We start from the raw sequence: 21,928 nt of genomic DNA on the forward strand, positions 1-21,928 counted from the left end.
GCCAGGGTCACGCCCATCTACCTGGTCACACACAAGTGGAGGAGCCTCCCTGTCTGGAGCCACATTCCCCTGTGTGTACATTCTAGGCAACAGGAAAATGTTGTACTTGACTGCTCTAGCAATACATCCCACAGCTGCAGGCAGCGGTTCAGCCAGAGCTGGGCCTGGGGTCTGAGACAGCGCATCAAAATGCTGACCCTTTTCTCTTAATTTCCCTGAAAAAGAATCAGCATGGCCTTAAATGTGTTGGACTGATACCACTGATTTTCTGTCTACCCCATTGCTTTTGCTCTTCTTCTAGTTTGCTCTTTGGATTTCCATTTTTGCTCCATTATGTGCATGGTGACAGATCCTCATTTTATGTGTATATATATCTGCAATAAAGCAGTGTTTATTCCCAAATCAATGTGCATAGCATCAAGGCAGCAGAAGCAAACCACGTTTTATTCACATAGTCATGATGGTGCTATGATTTCACAGAGTTTAAAATAAGAAACTGCATGCATTCAGAATTTTCTACTTATGAGGGTTGGCAAACTGGCCCCCCTCTAATATATACGGAATGTAGAAGAAGTTGTAAAGAATGGAATGTTGGAGTGGATGGGGAAAGAAAAAAAATGTTAATTGTGTGCATCAACGCTGAATAACTCATGTGGTACCTACTCCTGAGGACATCTGTAGTAAAAACACACACTGTAATACCATTTGACTCAAGGGTCTAAAATGACCTAGGTGCAGAAGCACAAAACTCCACAATGCCATCTGCATCACCACCACACCTGGGTCTAACCTCTCATCCCATGTGCAGCCTCTCTTCAGCACACAAGCGTTCTTGTAGGAAGTATGCCTATATTACCCGACAGCTACTTATGCAGGGTGTGTGGGTGGGCATTTGCATTCTTTAACACTGTGTACTGCAGCTTGGGGAAGAAGGTCAGGTGGACTTGCAGGCTTCTGTTTATGAGCTAAAGGAGGAGGCAAGGGTGTTCTAAAAGGAAAAAGAAAACTTTTTTAAAAAATCCAGGAGGGTGATTGTGGAAGAGGAGATGGACAGAATTATGTTCTGGTACAATTACTGTCTGTCTAAATTGTCGTTTTTAATTTGTTTGTCCCGTTACACACAACCCGGCCCTTTCGTTACTTAAGATTGTAGGAATCTGTGTCTGGATAGACTCCCGTCGCTTCCTCCGAGCCTTTCACCTGCTTCCTACTTTGCCTCTGCAACCACAGTCCCACCACCATCACCAGTCTTCCTCACTGACATGGCAAACTGGAGTCTGTGGGTTGGGGCGAGAAGAAGTGGCTGTGAAAAGGTTCAGTTCATGCCCCTGCTCACTGCTTCTGCCCTTCAAATTTCACCTGTCAGTCAGTGGTGAAACGGCAGCTGGGGATTTGCAAACTTGTTTGCTTGCCACCAGCTCTGTAGCAAACCCTGCTCACAATTGGCTGATTCCCCGTGTCTTAAAACGCAAGAACTGATATGCAGGTCTATCACCACAGGTGTGTTCTGCCCAAGGATGGAGACTTGGGAACAGTCCGTTCTTGTCTTTTCAGACACGGAGAAACCAGCCACTTACATGCTTCTTGTTCCCAGCAGGCTTTGGTGAACCTGATACCTGGATAGCACTTAAACAGCTTCATTTGAATGTCTACCTCCTTCTCTACCCATACAAAGATTGTGAGCCGATGAAGACTCCGTAGCTTCATTATCAGCCAGAAACAAATTTCTTCTAACCCACCACCCCATTGCTCTGTTCACTATCTAGCCTGATGGTAGAACTTGAACTTTGCACACTATTTTGCAATAGGTAGACCTAATAATGGAATTGCCCTAAAAAGGATGTGTGTTTTCCTTATGGTTCAGAGCAGCTCCCTTTACTTTTACAATGCCTTTTGAAACAGGTGGCTCATGTGTGTCCCTCCAGGTGTTGCTAGACTACAACTCCCATCATTCCTATTGGCCATAGTAGCTGGGACCAGTGGGGGGCGCAGTCCAGCAACATCTGGAGGGACACAGGCTAGCCCTCCAGGCCCCCGTTTTAAAGCTGACCATGTAATGCACCATAACCAGAAGCACAAATCCCTTTCAAGGGGCCAATTTCCCTCTCCTCCCCCTCGTGTTTTTTCTTAGTATCTGCCCTGAACTTTGCAACTCAAACGCTTGCTCATTCTTTTTGAGACATTGGAATTAGTCCTAATAAAGTATTAGTTACAGGTAGGTAGCTGTGTTGGTCTGCCGTAGACAAAACAAAATAAAAAAAAAAATTCCTTCCAGTAGCACCTTAAAGACCAACTAAGTTTGTTATTGGTATGAGCTTTCGTGTGCACACACACTTCTTCAGACACCTTTAAGGTGCTACTGGAAGGTATTTTTTAATTTTGTTTCTAATAAAGTATTGTTCATCTTCAACTATTGGGCTGTTGTTGTTGTTTTAATTAAATGGACCATTTCAAAAAGAAACTGATGTTCTTAGGCTGCAGTTCTACACCTCCTTTCCTGGGATGAATTCCCATGGAACTCAGTGCGGCTTACTTCCAAGTAGACATGCAAAGGAGGGCACAGTTGTTTAAGCACCGTCTCAGCAGCTCACTGAACAATGCTAAACCACTTTCATGCTAACGTGAATACACTCTTATATTAATTCTTTCCTGAAATGTTGATGTATGGATCTTGACTTGTATTTCTCTGGGGTGTTAGGAGGCACTGATGTATCTCTTGGCATAATCAAACTGAGAACGCATCATCCAGCTTCTGTGTTTGAAAGACATTATTATTATTGTTATTATTATTATTTTATTATTATTAGTTCCTGAATACCTGGCACACACGGACAGCAATAATCATATGGACATAGAAAAGCAGGGGGGAAACGTCTTGGTAGCTTTGTTGGAAATATCCCTGCTATGTAAGGACAGCCTTGCCTGATCAAACCAAAGGGACCTATTCTCCCCCCTCTTGTCCGTCTCCAGCTAAGGCAGGGAACCTTTATCAGCTCAAGGGCCACATTCCCTTCTATCCAGGGGCCGCATGGAGGTGGGGTCAGAAGCAAAAGTAGGTGGAGCAACAAATGTTTACCTAGTTTCTATGTGCACTTGGGCAGCCCTCTCTACCCTCTGTCCAGGCAAGCAAGAAGCATTGCTAGTATTCAGCAACACACTCCAGGCTGGCAAAAGCACCCGAGAAGAGTGCGCAGAGGAGCCTGCAGGATGTGTGGCCAGGAGAGAGTCCCGAGCGTCAGGCAGAAAGGCCTGGAAGGCCACAATTGGCCCTGACCCTGAGGCCTAAGCTTCCCCATCCCTGAACTAAGGCCGGGCAAGGAGGTTCCTGGGAGGTTCAGCATTATAGGGCGTTACAGCGATGGCTATCCTCTAGGTTCTCCCTAGCATCTAGTAATCAGATATACTGCCTCTGAACATGTAGGCTCCATTCTTACACCAAACACACACTTGAGTACAGAACCTGATATGGGAAGTGTTGCAACTACGTTTATATCCTTCCGCATCCGCACCCCACGGCCCTGAACACACGCGTGTCCCTGAGCCTGTGGCAAGGAGAAGGAGCTGGGCAGAGGCATAGGGATACCAGGCACTTGGGAGACGGGGTGGGGTGGGGGTGCTGGCGGGTAGGGGGCTCTGACGCGGGTGTCACAGTCTCTCTTCTCCGGCATTTCATGGCTGTGGTCCTGCTTCGGCCCGGCTCAAGCCCCTTCCCCCCGCAGCCGGCAGCTCCCAGCCGGACTCGGGCCCCTTCCGCAGGCCAAGGGGGGCGCTCCCGGGCACCACGGTGGCATTGGAGCTGCTGCTGTCGAGGCTGCTGCTGCTGCTGTAGCAGAGGGCCCCTTCGCCCAGCCGCCGCTTCCAGGCTGCTCGCCCGGAGGCCGGCTGCCACTCCTGATCAGGCTCCTCGTCCGTGTCCGAATCCGGCGCGGTGTGCCGGCGGATCCTCGACATGGCTTCCTTCAGATCCCGGACGTAGGATCTGCTTGGCGAGGGCAGCGCTGGCTTTGCCTCGGCTTCTTTTCCGCCTCGGGGCGGGCGGCCGCCTTCCTGGCCAGGAGCGGCTGCCCCTCTCTGGCTGGGGGACGCCAGCCCGGCTAGCTCCGTAGGCCCAGCCTGGGACCCGTCGGGGGCTGCTAAGGGCTTCGCGGGGCTGGCCGGGGCCGAAGGAGGCCCCGCAGGCTGCCCCACTGCAGGCGCATCCCCGAAAGGAGCGCTCCCCGCCGCCCCGCGCGCAGGGCTCCCTGGCCCCGGGGCCTCTCCTCCTCCTCCCGCCCCGGCGAAGCCCAGCTCGCTGACGGAGAGACCCAGGATGCGAGCAGCTCGCTCCTCCATCGACGCCGGGGCCGGGGAGCCGGGCGGCGGGGCGGCGGCGGTCTCTTCGCGGCCCAGATAGCGGACCCGCTCCGTCCGAGGGGGCGGGATGTAGTGGGCTTGGATCACCACGCACGTGGCGTCGATGACAAACAGACCCCCGCGCCTTCGGGGCGTCGATCTGTGCGCGTGGCTCCCTCCCGGCTCCTTCCACTTGGGGAAGCTGCCCCTTCGCCGCTCGCCCGCTGCTTTGCTCTCACCTCCGACGGCGGCGGCGGCTTCAGGCCAGCCAGCTGCGTGGCTGAAGCCCCAGCCGGCAGGGAGCGTGTGCTGGAGGGGACGGCCAGGGTGGGGTCGGCCAGGCTGGCCCCTCTTCGTTGCCCGGGGCACCGTGTGGCCCCGGTGCTGAGGGCTCCCGTCCCAGCAGGACCCCAAAGGGTAGCGGGACCCTGCTGGCTCCGGCTGCGCCCCGAAGCCTCCTCCCCACGTCGTGGCTCCGGAGAGGTAGCTCCAGCTACCAGGCAGCTTCGACGGGCTTCGCCCTGCCTTCCGCCCCGCCGGCCCGGACTCGCAGGCTCTCCTGGTTCCCTCGCGGCCTTTCTTGGGGGCTTCCGCCTGGCTGGGCTTCGCCGTCGAGGCTTCCTTGCTGGCGCGCTGCTTGGGCTGCACGGTGCGGTGGGGCGCCTCGTAGGATGGCGGAGCAATATAGGGCGGCGGGCGAGGCCAGTTCTCCTTCCGGGGGCCCGGCCCGGCCCGGAGACGCAGCAGCATGTGGGCCTCGTAGCTCGGAGGGGCCCGGGCAGGGAGCTCGCCTTTGCCCTTGGGGGCTCCTCGGCTCCATCTGCAGCCGTCGGCGGGGCCCTTTGCCGCCTGGCTGCTCACGTCTCTCCTGCACATCGGGGGCAGCCCGTCGTAAGGCGGGTTGGGCTGCCTTGGAGATGCCGCCTTGCTGGGATCCTTCCCCGAGAACCAGCGGCCCTCCGGCCTCTTCGGGCCCCAGCGAGGCGGGAAGAGGTGAGCATCGTGCCAGTTGGTTGAATCCTGCAGGACGCGGGCGCCCAGGCCACGGCGAGCGGGAGAGGAATCAGAGACGAGCTGCTTCTCCAAGAGCCTGCAAGGACACAGAGAGAGAGAGAGGGGTCGGAAGGGAGTCCACCAGGAAGCCCAAAGGACGCAGAAGGAAAACACCATTGCTGGACACCGTCAGCTTCAGCCCCCCTTTGAAAGGCCTGCCGAATGCTTTATTGCTGCTTTATAGGAAAACCCACCGACTTCAGCATTGCCTGCAATGACCAGCAGTGGTTCTCCAGAGTTTCTGGCACTGCTCTACCACTGAGCTATGACCCACTGGTGCATTTAATTTTAGCTCGGACTCTGAGGATGCAGGAAGCAGCTTTCTACCGAGTCAGACCATTGGGTCCATCTTACGTATTGCCATCAACTGAGAGGCAGTGGCTCCATCTGGCCCTGGCAGGAATTGAACCTGCCTGCAGAGCATGAGCGCCACCACTGAACATGTTCTCTCTCCTGTCCCTTCCCCTCTCACACAAACCTCTTTGCAACACCTCATTCCAGTCAAAACTTTATTTGGGTTCCTTCAGCGTTTCTTGTACATTGGAGATCCTGCCTGGCAGGCACGAAACCTTAATAGCTAAATGATCCAGGCATTCTTGAAGACATCCAGAGTCATTGACACTCCACCTTGCCTTTGTTGAAAGTGCACTGGAATTATCTGAACAGCACTCAAGTGACATGAAGTGGGTTGAAGTTGCTTCTCTAGCAGCTAACCAGTATTGCTATTGCTGTCATTTCAGGTAAGCTCCTGTTAAAGGCTGGAGCACAAAATGGTAGGTAATATCATTTAGGCTTTTCTAACATTTCCATTCCGACTGACTAGCAGTATTGGGAATTTAAGGTCTGAGAACAGGGCAAGAACCATCCTAGATGCAAGGAAGAAAAAACGAGCTCCTGGCTCCCATTTTTTCTGCAGGAGAGAACTGGTGAATGTGGAAGGAGTTAAGCAACCCATTATTCCTCCCTTGCAAGTTTATTACACTTGCGAGTTTATGGCTTATTGCCGTAACAATTGTGGGGCTGGCACCACACATGTGCTGGGGTAGCATTTGGCATGGTCTATAGAGATGAGTTTTGTACTTCAGATCAGGAGCATAAGTGCCCGCAAATGTGTTCTCTGGTGTCACATTTTACAACATTGATCACTATGAGCACATATTTGCTGCACCAAGGGTGAATTGACCCTCCTAAGCGATGCTTTGGTGACACCCTACTGAGACAGCAACATAATGAGAATGAATAATAATTATAATTTTATTGTTTATATGAAAGGTAAAAGGTTTGTATGACACTCATCTGACTGGGTGGCTCCCAACAAAATATTTAAAACACAATAAAACATGAAGCATTTATATAGCAGTTTTTAGTCTTCAAAGCACTTCATATACATTATCTCTGTAATGCGTATAACACTCATGGTAGAGCAGGTTAATATTATTCACTGGTTGAAGGATATAATGTCTTGCGCTATTGGATGAGCGTAATTTGTACCAGTGGCCTCTAGGCAGGTGCGAAACTAGGATTTATTTCACCTGGGTTAAAGACCCAGTTTGGCACCCATCCCATGCACATTTGCGTACACACACATACAGACTGGGGGCCCTTGGGGGCTTCACCCGGGGGGGGGAATATCCTGGCTAGTCCCACCCCCCTGCCCACCTGTAGCTATGATGCTGCCACCAGGCTCACACTTTGAGGCATGCAGACATTCCTCAGCACCAGAAGGTATCCTGACCAGCAATATCCTCTTCCTAACCCAGCCTTTGGTTCTCATTAATAATTACCCCTTCCTTGGTCATACAAACTGGTTTATAATTCTTATATTGCCAAGTTGAACCTCAGCATGTAGGTTCAGCTGACAGATAATAACTTGCCCAAGGTGCCTAGCCAAGCAGTGAAATGAACTTTGCATACCCCTTGAACCCATTTCCCAGGACTCCACCTCAGGTGATAATAAGTGTGTATCTGGGCATGTGCAGAGAGAGTGCCTGTCTTCATTGTTTAAGTCTGTGGCCCCACTCCCACCCTCTCAAGCTTTTAAGGGGGGGAGGGAATCCAGCCTGACACACAGAACTTCCAAGCATCTTTTAGCCTCTTCTCCCCACCTCACAATTTTAGAAATTAAATCCTGGTCCAAGGCAACGTACTAGGAGCATTTCTGCTACAGAGCAGCAAAAGCTATTGAGCCCTTAGTTCAAACCCCAGCTCAGCTATCAGCCTTAGCCTTCCGGTCTATGCTATGGGTATAATACTACACTAATTTACCTTCAGTGAATGTTGTATGAGGAACAAATGCTAAGCCTTTTAAGCAATTAGAAAAAGCACTGTATAGGGTCCAAATAAATGTTGGTAAACTCCTAGGCCTGCTGCCAACTATGTTTTATTCAGAGTACACCCACGAAAATGTTTTGATCCAAGTTAGCAAAGTCCATTCATTTCAGTGGGTCTGCTCCGAGTAACAGTGGCTGCAACCCCTAGCATGTTCATTGTTTTGGATCATGCTGTCGTCCATTATTTACAGCACAAACAAATTATGCCCCCTCCCCATGCTAACCACTAGATGCAGCACTGAAGCACCTTAACCCCAACCCCTAAGCCCCCTCTGCTGGCTCATTGGAGCTAGGACAGGAGCTTTCTCCACAAATACCCCCTATTTTTGAACCCCTTAAAAAACCAAAAACAAAGAGTCCTGGACTCACGTGTACTGCCCAGCCACACTGTGGTACATCCAGGGGGCACTGTAGCCTTGTCCTGTCCACAGCTCGGCTTCCATGGCATCCCGGCTGGAACAAGAAACTGTGTTAAATTCAACAAGAAGCAGGTTTGTTCTCTCGCAGACATGGAGCCGTCTGGCATCTCCGGGACTCAGACCCGGGCATTCAAACATCGTCCTCCTTGCTGGGACATCTAGCAGCCGCCGGAGTCCACAGCAGCACCGGCAAAGGGAGGCTGGGAGTGCAATACACCCCCACAGCACATGGCAGGCAAGTTCCCTGGCAGAGGCAGAGAAGAAGGGCAGCTGTCAGCAGCACAGGGCGAGGGTCACTCAGGAGGTAGGGTTCTCAGGGACAGGTGCTCGCAGGTGAAGCCAGTGGAAAGACAGAGGTATGTGGACGTACACAAATGTGCATATTGCAAAGGCATATCAGGCAAGCAGCTATGTACCAAGGATCTCTCGCATTGCTACACACTGTTTCTGTGCATGAGGGAAAAAGCACACACACACACACACACACAGGACCTCTGCAACTAACAAGCTGCTGCGAGAATAGTTACACGGCAACAGAAACACAAGACACGACAGCACACAAGGACACCCAGATTGCATACAGACAAATGCTGTGCTGTCTCTCACAATGTTCCACACACAGGATGTGCATGGTATCCGTGCATCGCCTCACGCCCAAGCCACATCCCCTGCCCTGCCCTCCTTCCCACTGTTCACGTGAAAATGAGTTAAAGAAAACGCCAAGTGTTGAGCTCTTAAATGCTTCCTGCTCCCATTCGGTTATCTCTTAAGCCGAAGGCTAGCAATATATTTTCTTGTCTGAATTTTTTTTTGCTTTGCTGTGTTATTCATGACTTGATAGTGCCATTTGCTTTACTGATCTAAATTGTTCAGCTGTATCTTTTATTGTTGCTTTTTAGTTTAATTTGCATTGTAAACCTTATGAAGGAGGGTATAAGGTGAGGTCAAGGTAAAGGACCCCTAGATGGCTAAGTCCAATCAAAGGCGACGATGGGGTTGCGGCGCTCATCTCACTTTTCAGGCTGAGGGAGCTGGAGTTTGTCCACAGACAGCTTCCTGGGTCATGTGGCCAGCAGAACTAAACCGCTTCTGGTGCACGGAACACTGTGATGAAGGCCAGAGCACACAGAAACGCTGTTTACCTTCCCGCCGCAGTGGTACCTATTTATCTACTCATGCTGGTATGCTTTCGAACTGCTAGGTCGGCAGGAACTGGGACAGAGCAACAGGAGCTCACTCCATCGCACAGATTCAAACCGCTGAGCTTCGATTGGCAAACCCAAGAGGCTCAGTGGTTTAGACTACAGCGCTTCCCACGTTCCTTATAAAGGAGCGTGTATAAGTGCCTTAAATAAAGAACTGAAATTGTGTTAGAATCATGTGGGACGCAGCTTTCATCCATTGCAAGCTTTCTTGCCGCAGCTTAACTACATTTTGTCCCCACTCCCCTGTGACTGCCTGGCTGCATGGCCAAAGGCCATGGTGATGGCCAGGGATGTGAAAGGGTGTAATTTGCCACACTCTGCTTTCTGACAGGAATTGACTGCCTTGTCTGTGTCACTAGACTCTGTTCCCGTTGACATTCTATAGAACACCCACTTGAAATAACCTCACATCACTAACCTTGTGCATGTCATTTGGAAAGGCTGCCGCTCGCTGACAGGGAATATCCGTTTTGTGTGCAGGAGGTTTCCAAGCAAGGCTGGGCAAGAGTCCTGTCTGAAACCCTAGAGCATCACTGTCAGTCTGTATAGAAAGTGCTGAGGTGGGTGGGCCAGTGGCTTTGACTCTGTAGGAGGTAGCTGCTCAGGTCAGTAGTAGGGCCGGCCCAATTGTTAGGCAGGGTGAAGCAGAGCTGACCTGACCACAAAACAGTGTGAAGCAGCTTGCTCAGGCACATAATTCTGAGAGTCATAACTGGGCAGCAAGTTGCTGTCTCTTTTAAGTTTTCCTTGTTATTTTGCATCTTTACTGCCAGGGAGGGAGGTGCTTGTAAGATTTTTCTGCCTCGGGTGCCAAAATAACTTGGTCACCTAGACTTGGGAGGGTGGCACCATTTGCTGCTCCACCTCCAGCAGCGAAATGTCTTGGGCCCCCCCGACACCAGAGGTGGAATCTTGGGGTTACCATTAAAAGGCAGCAGATGGTGAATGTTTTAACTATTAAGTCTCAGCATCTGGATCTTCTGCCTTGAGGTACCAAAACATTTTGGGCCGTCTCCGATTTGTGGGTCCCAAACTGCAAGCGCTTTGCACTATCACACATGCCTTGGGAATCAGGCCTCGCAATGTCTAGGAAGGGGAAGGCTGTCAGATTCAACGCAGTCACCTGCAGAGTCCCATACGCCAAGAGGGGGCCGGCCACCAATCTCAGGTTGTTCCTAGTTCTGCTGTGCCGCCTCCTTGCTATTTCTTCCTGCCCCAGGTCCACCCCCACCCCACCCCCCACGAGGCAAGGTGAAGCAACTGCCTCAGGTGGCAGGATCCACTAGGGTAGCAGATTCCAACAGTAGTCTTCCTACCTTGTTCCCTCACAAAAGGGGCGCCATTTTGGAATCCGCCTCAGGGGCCAAAGAGTTGGGCCGGCCCTGATCTGCCCTGTCTTGGAGAGCAGTAACCTCTGCATATCTAAGCTATCCTTTCTCTGGGAAATGGGTGGGCTTCAAGGGAGAAGCAAATAAATGGGCAGGGGCAGCAGGGAAGATGAAGGAGACCCACTGGGGACCTTGTCCAAGAGTCCTCAAAATTTAGAACTGGCTTCCTGCACGATTAGTAATGGGGCAGCAGGAGAAGTGTAAGGAACTGCAAAAGCTGGTGGAATAGGAATGGGGAAACTGGCCCACCAGGTGATGTTGGACTCCAGTTCCGAGCAGCCCCAACCCACATGGCCAGTGATCAGGCATGATGGGAGCTGGAGTCCAGCAGCATTGGAGGGGGAACAGGCTCCCCATTCCTGAGGGAGACTAGGGGGCACAGCGCACATCAGTGGCGGGACACATGACTTAACACACACCACGTTCCTCGCTGGCTCAGCCCCTGAGAAAGAGGACACCCCCCGCCTTCTGCTGTGGTAACTCCAGCTGTGCTTGGGACTCCCATCAGCCAGCATGCCCAGTGGTCAGGCGTGGTGGCAGGGCAACTGCAGTCCGTCAGCACTTAAGACAGCCGCCGGGCTGCCCATCCCTGCTGTAGAAGCTGGCAGCATCAGGTTTGGTGGTGGTGGTACCAACGGAGCTTCATGGGCTAGAGAGGGGCTGGGAGTTGACCCTGAACTACAAGGTGCCCTCCTTGGCTGCACCCATAGCTCAGAGATGCTATTCACTTAAGTGGTGCTTGGTCCGCTCCCCACGCTGCAGAGGGAGGCACCTTTCTCTCTTCTTCACCCCCCCCACCACCTTCAGTGCGTTATAGCTTACTCTCTGGAAAATGTATTCACCCCTCACCCCAACTAAATGCAGCCTCTCCTCCCCCCGCCAAATTTCCCAGTAAATGAGAGAGTTCAGTACAAACTCCCACGCCAGCTCCAAGTGAAACCTAGCAACTGAGCGCCAGCATGGCAACTGCATTGGCAACGGATGGCAAGAATGGGGGTGGTTAGCAGAGCTGCCAGTGACACAACCCCATTTATTATTGGGGGTGGGGGAACGGGGGGGGGGGGAGAGGAGACCGTGCATCCTTTTGTCCCCCCCTGCCCTGGAAGCAGCCATAATCTGGGTTCCGAAGGGCCAGGGACGGACTCAAGGGAAAAGGGATCGGGGTTATTGATAACCAATCTAATAGTAGGGACGGCTTGGAAGCTTTTTTTTTTAGTTCAACGGCCACATTCCAATCTAAGCAGCCTTCCAGGTGCCACTGCCAGTGGAGGGGAGGAGCCAGAGGCTAAAGTGAGCAGAATAATAAAGGCGAAGTTTTACCTTTTTACGGTAGGCTGCTTTCTTTCTACACATGCTCCCACACCTCTCTCTGTCCTCCATGCAGGCAAGACAGAAGCACCGTTGGAATCCAATGAGGTATTCCCGCCAGGCAAAAAGCACTCAGGGGTGGGGGCAAAGCAAAGCAGGTTTGGGAGGGTGCATGGTCTGGAGACGCGGGTGGTACTGTGGGTTAAACCACAGAGCCTAGGGCTTGCCAATCAGAAGGTCGGTGGTTCGAATCCCTGCAACGGGGTGAGCTCCCGTTGCTCGGTCCCTGCTCCTGCCAACCTAGCAGTTCGAAAGCACATCAAGTGCAAGTAGATAAATATGTACCGCTCTGGCGGGAAGGTAAATGGCGTTTCCGTTTGCCAGAAGCAGCTTAGTCCTGCTGGCCACATGGCCCGGAAGCTGTACGCCAGCTCCCTCGGCCAATAAAGCGAGATGAGCGCTGCAACCCCAGAGTTGGTCATGACTGGACCTAATGGTCAGGGGTCCCTTTACCTTTATGGTCTGGGGAGACTCTTGAGAGCCAGATAAAGAAACCTGGGGGGCCACATTGGGCCCATGGCTCCTCATCCCTGATCTATATCATTTCCTTATGCAGAGCACTTAATAAATCTAATTGAATTCAGGCCCAAAATAATGCTGCGAGATAAGTGACTATTATTCCCATCTGACTGATGGGGAGCTGTCTCGACAAGGACAGCACATTCAATGCATATTTCCTGTCTCAAAGAATTATGGGCATTGTGGTTTGTTAAGGATTGCTGGGAACTGTAACTCTCTGAGGGGTAAACTACAGTTCCCAGAAGTCTTTGAGGATGAAAATGTGCTTTGAATGTACTGTTGTAGTATGTACACATTAATTTTCCTTTCTTTTCTTTTTAATTGGCCCTGCTCCTAGGCCTTAAGAGATGTCTTTTTGAAGTGATTATAAAGACTGCAATGTTTATTTTTAATGCTATTATTATTATGAGCCACTTGGAGCTCAACATTGTTGTTTGAGAAGTGGACTACAAATATTAAATTCAAAAAATTCTCACACAATAAAATTTAGCCAGAAGCTTTCCCTGGCTTGGAGAGAGTTCATCTGTTATGTTTCTGTGGGTTGGGCTGTTGTTGAAGGCACAGCAATGAGGCCAGTATGAAAAAGGAGTGTGTCAAAGGACAGGGATAGCTGAGCTTGTAGAGCACGAGGCTCTTAATCTCAGGATTGTGGGTTCAAGACCCATGTTTGGCAAAAGTTTCTTGCATTGCAGAGCATTGGACTAGAAGAGGGGTAGACAGCCTAAGGCCCGGGGGCCGGATGCTGCCCAATCGCCTTCTCAGTCCGGCCCGTGGATGGTCCAGGAATCATCATGTTTTTACATGAGTAGAATGTGTCCTTTTATTTAAAATTCATCTCTGGGTTATTTGTGGGGCCTGCCTGATGTTTTTACATGAGTAGAATGGTGCTTTTATTTAAAATGCATCTCTGGGTTATTTGTGGGGCATAGGAATTCGTTCATATATATTTTTCAAAATATCGCCCAGCCACCACATGGCCTGAGGGGCAGTGGACTGGCCCCCTGCTGAAAAAGGTTGCTGACCCCTTGCGGTCCCTTCCAACTCTATGATTCTGTGAATCAGTTAACCAAACCCTGAGCCCCAAGGCCACACAGGGAAAGCTTAGCCTACCCGAGGTTTAAATATACTGTGTCCTGAGTTCATATTGAACACAGCTCCATCTGATACCAAAAGAAGACTTCAGTGTGCAAACGGAGGGTGTATGTCGCCGGCTTGCACCTCTGCCAAGCCTTTGTGCCCATGCAAATGGTCCCCTCAGTTCAAATATATGATAGGTGCCCATCTTATTCCCATATCTAGAGTGTGCTTCTGCACTAATAATAATAATAATAATAATAATAATAATAATAATAATAATAATAATAATTTATTATTTATACCCCGCCCATCTGGCTGGGTTTCCCCAGCCACTCTGGGCGGATTCCAAAAGAATATTAAAATACTGTGATACATCAAACATTAAAAGCTTCCCTAAACAGGGCTGCCTTCAGATGTCTTTTAAAAGTCTGGTAGTTGTTGTTCTCTTTGACATCTGGTGGGAGGGCGTTCCACAGGGAGGGCGCCACTACCGAGAAGGCCCTCTGCCTGGTATACAAGCCACTTCCAAAAGTTAACAGAGGAAACTAGTTACCCTAGTTTTTGCATGGATGGGGGCGGGGGGGGGGAGAAGAGCACAACAGTTTGCTAATATGGATACAAGGAAACCAAGTGAATGAGCTGCTACAGCTGGTTGCATGAGGTCCTGCATCCAGGAATAGTTAAACTCCAAACGATCTCATTTCCCTACTTTTTCACAACCGTATTTTCACACAAATGCACGTGCTTACATTGTCATATAATAGCCCCCCCCCAAAAAAACCCCCTAATCTTCACACATGAGAGCTAGTTCTGAAACAGACACAAGGTAGTGCCAGCCATTTGGTACAAATTTTGTACTCACCAGCAACCTGACTGCATGGATAATCTGTTATGGTGGGGAAAAGAGAGAGTGTCTAGATCTGGATTACTCTATCCTAGGGTTGCCGTATTTCAAAAAGTAAATACCAGGGCACCCCAAAAATTGTTCACCTTTTTTTTTTTTTTTTTACAAAAACACAAAAATAACCCCCTCAATATTTCAGTTGGCTTGCCTAAGATCCAGGACAAAGCACTGCCTTTCAGAAATTCCCCCCAGACATCAGTTCTGCCCTTAAAATCCTGGTAATGTCCAGAAAAAATCCAGACGTATGGCAGCCCTACTCTATCCACCACCACCCCACCTCCCCCGAGCCCAGGTCCAATGGTCTGTGCCAAGAGCAAACCATGGGTGGAGGGGATAATTGCTAGAAATCCAAATCCCGGAAGCACAGAGACCCTCCTCCCAGCGGCACACTTTTCCATGCATCCAGGAAGGTGAACTGGTGTGACAACCAGTTTCTACAGTCAGGTCACTCTTGCAGGATCAAAGCAATCATGTACTGTACCTATTGAACAGCAACATGAGTTTGCGTCTGTGAGGCAGGGGGCACAATATCCTGATCTTTTACATTCTCTTCAGCCTGCCCTGAATCTGCTTCTAGATCCACTCCTTTCATCCATGGTCACCGAATTCCCAGCTCCCTTGTGTTATCCGAGACAGAGCAATACCAGCAAGCCCAAGATTTCAGGACCCAACCTGCTCCATCCCAGCTCTGTGCTCTGTCGGCTTCAGGCGCAGCACGCTTAAAGCCACAGGCGCTCCAACAAGTGGGTGCAGCCTTCACCACCCTCTCTGCTTGTCCGACTCCCACCCTACGGGGAATGTGCTGTGTCAACAATGGAGGGGGGAGTCAGTGGAGGGGCGCCGGGACTCAAAAGTAGCTGGGTAAGCTCAGGATAGAATTGAAGGAATACCAACGCCAAGCTATGGTGCAGGGCTGCTCTCGTATCATTTGCTCTGTGGTAGCAAAAATGATTTTAGGTGAGTCCCTTTCACTCTGCGCTATTTATACCTGGCCCATCAAAGTAGGATTGTGGGTCAACAGCAGCCCACAACACTAACTCTGCAGAACCTTCTAAAGCCATGAGAAGCCAGGGCCATGGCCATCGACTCTACCCGATGGACTGCTCAACTGTTTCTCACCCCATTTCGTGTACACAGTCCATTATTGGTCCCCACAGGTCGCTTAGGCGCGGCACCTCCTTGCCCAATGTGAAACAAGTGTAAATGGTGCCTTGCAGACTAGGCATGGCCATACTTGGCCCTCCAGATGTTTTGGGACTACAATTCCCATCATCCCCGACCACTGGTCCTGTTAGCTAGAGATGAGAGTTGTAGTCCCAAAACATCTGGAAGGCCAAGACCAACTGCTCCGAGCTCTGCTGGGGTGTTCAGGCCTTAAGATCTTCCCATAGGCCTTGAGTGGAGGGTTCCCTGGGCACACAAACTAGTTGGAGGGGGGGAGGGGGGGAAGAGAAGCCCCTCAGGGGAGGAAAAGAGATTCCTGTCTCCAGTGCTCAGTGTGTGCAGAGCTGAGAATCCAGGCTCCCTGTGACAATTGGCCTCACAGCACATCCCCACAGCAACCTTTGCAGCCCATTCCCCACAGCCAGAAGGTAAACATCGTCACCCACTGTGTGACCCCCCCAGCCTCTTTCAATACTTGGGGGAGCCATCTGGGAGCTTCAGCCACATTCACCACAAGCTTCCTCACACTGTCCAATTCCACCTTTCCTCGCTGCCCTTCCGCTTGGCCTGGGGGGCACCTACCTTGCCCCCAACTGTTGTTGCCTTTGCTAGGCTGTGCCATCGCCACCCACGGCTCCGGCTGGGTGCCTGGGAGGATTTCCGCCCTTTTAAAAGCCACGGGCAGAACAAACAGGGATTTGGTGTCTGGGCGGTGATGCTGGCTCAGCACATTCCTGGTCCTAAGGGCCCCGGGGGAAGTGGAGGAGGGAGGGAGAGAGGAGGAATGACTGGTGGCAGACAGGCAGCTATGCTGGCCTTGGAACTAGATGCAGGGCAGGGTGGGAACAAGAGTGGCCACCTTTGCAAGAGAGAGTGGAGCCACTTCAGATTGGAAGATCCTTGGACCCCACCAAGGCTTCCAACTGTTACTCCTCAAGAGTTGCAAGGGGGAGGTTGTCACTCCAGCCCCAAGTCCTATGCATGAGCAGCCTTCCTTGGCCGCTGAATACTTCCTCTTCAATGCCATGCTTTCAAACACAAGGCATGTAAGAGAGGTGTGTGACACATCCTTGTATTGCGGGAGGGCCCAGAAGCTTCGCAAGTAAGCTGAACACCAGTGATGTGGTGGGAAATTCTTCATGACAACCACCCCCCCCAAAAAAAAAACCACCACCATACAACAAAAGTGAACTTGGCCAGTGCAAACATTCTCGCTTCAATATATTAAGCCAGTTTCCCAAAGACTCTCTGTACAATTTGGAGTGAATTCGGAGCAAAAAGCTACCAAGCCTCTGGTGCTTTTCTTGGAAAAAGAGTGGAAGAAGCATAAATGGAAGGGACGGCCCATCTCTTTCTGTGTGAGACAAGGATTGAGAGCTACCTTTGAGAGAGGATTCTGCATTTTATTTTTCTGCTTTTATTTAGATTAGTTCATTTTTAATTCTATTATGAAATAACCTTAATAAAATTTTATGGGGGGTGGGAATACTAAGTCATTTTCCTCCCGCCCTTCACCCCCAAATATGCAACCCGATGGACTCAAAAGCTTGCTCAGTATTTTGTGACATTTTGGTGGGTTATAATCAAAACACTTTTGCAAAACAAAAGCAGGCAATTTAACCCTTACTGCTTCCTTTTAGCTTAGCTGGTGGGTTTTTGAGAAAAAGGATTGCCAAATAACACCTCTGAAGATGACATCATTTAGTCCTTGCACTACGGCTGAACACCTGAGGGGGGGGGCGGCAGGTGGTTCTTCCTGTCTAGTAAAAGCCAAAGTAACGGCTTGCTTGCAGGAGATGGTGGGGAGACTCTCATACAAATATCAGGTCTGTGAGGAAGGAGGAGCCCCCAGCCCAGATCTGCCACAGGATGCTGCTGCTGACATTTTGCTCCCCCCAATTATACCATGTGTACTTGTCCAATTTGTTCTTTGTATTCATTGTTATCTTGCTGTGTGGGTGCACCACTAAGGCAGGCTGCCACCCCGTGCAGCGCCTGGTTGCCTGGGAAACCAGCCGGAGGCTGATGTGGACAAGCCCAATGTGGTGAACTATATGTGCTACTGCCAGACAGAGGACATCTTCACCATGTTCCTGCCTCTTGGGGTTGAAGGTTGGACTGACAATACCAGGTATGTCACCAGCTGAGAACACTTCAAAGCCTGTTATAGACGCCCTCAGGTGAAGGGGGTCGGCAGAAACTGAGCCAAAACAGGGTGAGGGAGACTTTATCTACAGTGGAAGCCAGAGGTTTGTAGACATACAAAGTCTCTCAGGAAGGAGATGGTGTTGGGCTCCAACGCTCTTCCATCCCAGCAGCCAGCATGGTCAATGATGGGCACTGTAGACCTTCCTCATTGGACATAGCCTGGGGAACCTCTGCATCCTCTACTTCCTCTCCAGCCAGCAGCCCCAGGCTTGGAAAAGCCAAAATGTCTGGGGCTTCATCTCTCTGGGGGCTCCTGGGGGGGGGGGAGCAGTGAAGCCCATGAGGGTCCTGGCCTCAGGTGAGCTGCTTGCCAGCAAGTGAGCATACCCTCCAACATTTCTCCAATGGAAATAGGGACATCCTTAGGAAAAGTGGGACATTCGGGGGGGGGAGGGTCACTCGCACTCGCAGCTCTCTGCCCCTACCTGGCTCACTCACTCTCACTGCAGTGCTGGCTGTGCAAATCCGATCCGAGCCGCCGGGTCGCCGCCCACTGTGGAGGGGAGGGTGCCAGGCGTGCGGTGCGGTGCGGAGAGAGAGCGAGAGACTATCTGGGGGAGGGACAGTGCAGCAGGGGGGGGCGCAAATTACTTGCCTTGCCCCGGGTGCTGACAACCCACGCTATGCCACTGCACCACCCCCAGGCACACTGTGCCCTAAGTAACCAGTCAGTCCTGGTGCAGTTTCTGTCCCTCTCAAGGGTTTCCAAGTCTTGCAGCCTCTCTTTCAAGTCTGTTTGCTCAAGCCCAGGCAAAGTGAGCTTCCTGGGAGATTTGTGTAGCTGGAGATCTATGCCAGTGCTGTAGTAGATATCAAGGTGGTCTGCATTTCAGGGGGTCCCCATCACGTCCACCATCAAATTGTGTGAGAAGTGCGGGACCACTTCCAGCCCCTGGGTGTTCCCAGACACGCTGTTGTGGCCCGAGGCGCATGTCTTCATCTCCACCCCCTCCCACAATGACACCCACCGGGACCACTAGTGCTTCTTCACCAACGTTGACTTTGAGGATGGCTGGTGCAGGTGGGACACCAAAAAGGACCTCCTGAAGGGGCTACCCGTCCCAGGGGTCAAGGTGTCGTGCATCTATGACACGGGTTACCGGCTCTGGAAAGCTACGACGACCCCATCAACTACAAGGCACTTTGCATAGCAATGTACATTTTAGAGAAGCAAATTAATAAAATGTCCTGGGCATGGCAAAAAGAGGCTGGGGTGGGGGAAGAGAGAATATAGGTCAGGCTGCTGGATCTCAAAACTATCCACAAACCCCCCTTGGCTCTGCTGCTTTGTGTGGGAGAAGGAAGGTAGGTTGATATTTTTAGAGTGAGGCAGCTGAAAGGGCCACAAATGGCTATTTATTCTTAACTGTATACAGAGAGGCGCTTGTGGGATTTTCTGTCTCCGGTGCCAAAGTAACCTAACTGACCTTGGGTATTTGGGAAGAGGGTCACCTCAGGCGACCTCCTGCCTTGGTCTAGCCCTGGATGTTTCCCGCTTAACTCAACCCTAGAACTGGAGTCACCTGAATCAGGAAAGAGTTTTCATCCCTGGTGGGAAAATGTTTGTTGTTTGCGATGGTTCATTTGCTCTTAAGACAACACAAACTGAAATAGGTTACCCCAATTTTTTAATAAGTACAGAATCTCAATAAAACAAATAGTAGTTGACGTCACACAAAGGGAAGGGCCCCAGAAGTATCCCCTGCATGGACCTGAAATCATTTTTAAAAGTTCCAAGTTGAGGCAGAGCCCGGAGAACGAGCGCTGGCCCCCTCCCAGCCAAAGAAAACAGGAAGAGTGTGGACGGAGCGTCAGAACCGTGGCTTTACAAAAATACATGTTGTACAATTTACATGGGGAGCAGTCGTAGGAATGTACAAAGAGGTGAGTTTTATGGCAAGAAAAATACTCTTGTGCAGCGGAGGGACTAGGCAACTGCCTCTGGTTGGTAAGGAATTACTGTATTTTTTGCTCTATAAGACTCACTTTTTCCCTCCTAAAAAGTAAGGGGAAATGTGTGTGTGTCTTATGGAGCTAATGCAGGCTGCACAGCTATCCCAGAAGCCAGAACAGCAAGAGGGATCGCTGCTTTCGCTGCGCAGCGATCCCTCTTGCTGTTCTGGCTTCTAGGATTCAGAACATTTTTTTTCTTGTTTTCCTCCTCCAAAAACTAGGTGCGTCTTATAGAGCGAAAAATACGGTAGGTGCCGATTCTCAAAAGCACTCCTGTTTCTGCCTCAAAAGGAGAGCTTGAGTATGCCTATGGACAACCACACTTCTCTCTGCCAGAGCACAGATACAGAGTCCTGTCATTGCTAAGTTGACAGGCAGGACTGATAAGCAATATATTCAAGACCAAGGTGAGCAGGAGCTACTGAGGCTGTCCCAAAACAGATCAGCAGGAATTCAGGCACTCTGGACAGCCAACGGCCACCACAGGCTCATCACAAGGACCTGGGAAGTGGTTTTCAGCTCCTGCGAAGATCTCGTTTGCTTGGTTCTGCTGGGGCTTGGTTCTGTTGCTGGGAAGGATAGAGCAGGGGATGGCAACTCTGAAACAGAAACACCCCCTCAGCCTGTGCAGAGACTAGGAGGGGAAGAGTATTGCTTGGTGGAAGCGACAAAGTGGCACTAGGATGGAGACTTCTCAGCTACAATTCCCTTCTGCGCCCGTATGGCATGCAGAGATACAGGGGTTATGCAAACACACAGTTTGCCCACTCAAGAGTTGCCATGGCTTATGCTGCCCACCAGGCACCTGCAGGGGTCCACCTCCTGAGTGTCTGTGTGTGTTTGGGCTTTTGAGGTGGCCCCTTCCCCATGTATCTCCTTTGCAGTCATCCCAGGAAGCCTGTTTCCCTTTTCTTCCCCTCCAAGTGTGGCAAGTACAGCCCACCTGAGCGTGCAGCCGGAGGGGCTCCCTCGATACACCTGGCTCAAGGGGACAAGCAAGCCTCGAGGCTCCTTTGCAGCCAAAACGGGGAAGGAGGAGACAAACAGCTCGGTGAGGTGGGAAATACCATGGGAAGTAACCCCACAGAGGGTTGGTTGATGACTGGGCTGGCCGCATAGCCTGCTCTGGGCTTCAGCTGGTTGGCCAAAAGGGCGATGCAGAAGGGATAGCTGCTCCACGCTTCAGGTTCACGGTGGGGGGCTCAGCCCTCCTGCAGTCAGGGCTTCTGACCGCCAGGCAGGACCAGGGCCTGCAGAATATCCGAGAGGGACACGATCCCCTTCACCACATTGCTTTCATCCACCACAACCAGCCGATGAACCTGTGGGTTAGCAGAAAAGGCCTGTGAGGACTTGCTTGACACAGCCAAGATTTAGGGGTGGTAGTGATTTAGAGAGCCAGGTTGGTTTAGTGAGCGTTGGGACTGGGAGCGCAGTCCAAATCCTCATGCAGCCATGAACTTCACCAAGCGACACTGGGCCAGTCATCTAACCTACCTCACAGGGCTGTTGTGGGGGCAAAATACAGAGGGGAGACACTGTATACTGACCTGAGCTCCTTGCAGGAAAAAGTGAGGTGTGAATGTGGTAAATTAATACATAAGTACAAAATTTGTATCTATTTGTCCCCAAGTCTATATGAAAAAGAAATTTGGTGTTTTGGTCCTCGTCCTCTTCCCTTGCAAATATTCCCTCATGCTATTCAAAGCCTTCCAAGTTTCTCCATGGAAATGAGAATCCTTCAGTGATAAGCAGCCTTTTACATAACAGCTTTGTGGTTAAGCAGCAAGTCAAGGGCACCTTTGGTTCCTTGTCAATCTGAATAAGGTTGTATAAAGTGTGGACTTCACTAGCTGACAAATGCTGTTCTGAAGTCATCCTCACATCCCAGGTTCAGGCAAGACTCTTCCACAAAAAAGCCCCACTGGCCAACTTTTCCTCGTATTCAGTTGTCAGATTATGTGCGCACCAAATTTCAGCTGTTGTAGAAGCACCTTCATTTAACTAC

At 50.9% G+C, this 21,928-nt stretch overlaps 2 protein-coding genes across 8 annotated transcripts in view; both read right to left on the bottom strand.

Annotated features, from left to right (window-relative positions):
* Window positions 1–428: 428 nt before the first annotated feature.
* On the bottom strand, window positions 429–15,105 carry DDN (dendrin). 4 transcript variants are annotated; one of them, XM_083427535.1, is made up of 3 exons: window positions 15,077–15,105; window positions 8,085–8,168; window positions 429–5,422 (listed from the first exon to the last, which is right to left on the bottom strand). In XM_083427535.1, exons 1-3 carry the CDS (start codon window positions 15,091–15,093, stop codon window positions 3,670–3,672), a joined length of 1,854 nt encoding a protein of 617 aa, XP_083283661.1. In that variant the 5' UTR covers window positions 15,094–15,105; the 3' UTR covers window positions 429–3,669. The 4 variants fall into 4 exon arrangements, with proteins under 4 accessions (XP_083283661.1, XP_083283662.1, XP_083283660.1 ...); XM_083427536.1 differs by lacking the exon at window positions 15,077–15,105 and adding an exon at window positions 12,048–12,984; XM_083427534.1 differs by lacking the exon at window positions 15,077–15,105 and adding an exon at window positions 8,741–9,270.
* A 4,468-nt stretch (window positions 15,106–19,573) lies between these two features.
* The window catches only part of PRKAG1 (protein kinase AMP-activated non-catalytic subunit gamma 1), a 20,787-nt gene continuing 18,432 nt past the window's right edge, over window positions 19,574–21,928 (bottom strand). For all 4 annotated transcript variants that reach the window (XM_083427913.1, XM_083427912.1, XM_083427914.1 and 1 more), the window contains exons 12-13: window positions 20,167–21,242; window positions 19,574–19,926 (exon numbers count right to left, since the gene is read on the bottom strand). In XM_083427913.1, coding sequence (XP_083284039.1) covers window positions 21,138–21,242 — 105 coding nt within the window. In that variant the 3' untranslated portion in view covers window positions 19,574–19,926; window positions 20,167–21,137. The remainder of the gene's footprint in view (window positions 19,927–20,166; window positions 21,243–21,928) is intronic.

The sequence above is a fragment of the Podarcis tiliguerta genome, assembly GCF_965153285.1.
Source record: "Podarcis tiliguerta genome assembly, chromosome: 2".
NCBI lineage: Eukaryota > Metazoa > Chordata > Lepidosauria > Squamata > Lacertidae > Podarcis > Podarcis tiliguerta.

Excerpts from the sequence above, each read along its gene's own strand:
- DDN (XM_083427533.1), bottom strand. The coding sequence starts at position 8,272 with ATGTTTGAATGCCCGGGTCTGAGTCCCGGAGATGCCAGACGGCTCCAT. Across the intron at positions 5,423-8,084 it reads AGTGTGGCTGGGCAGTACAC|GCTCTTGGAGAAGCAGCTCG; the intron begins GTGAGTCCAGGA and ends GTGTCCTTGCAG.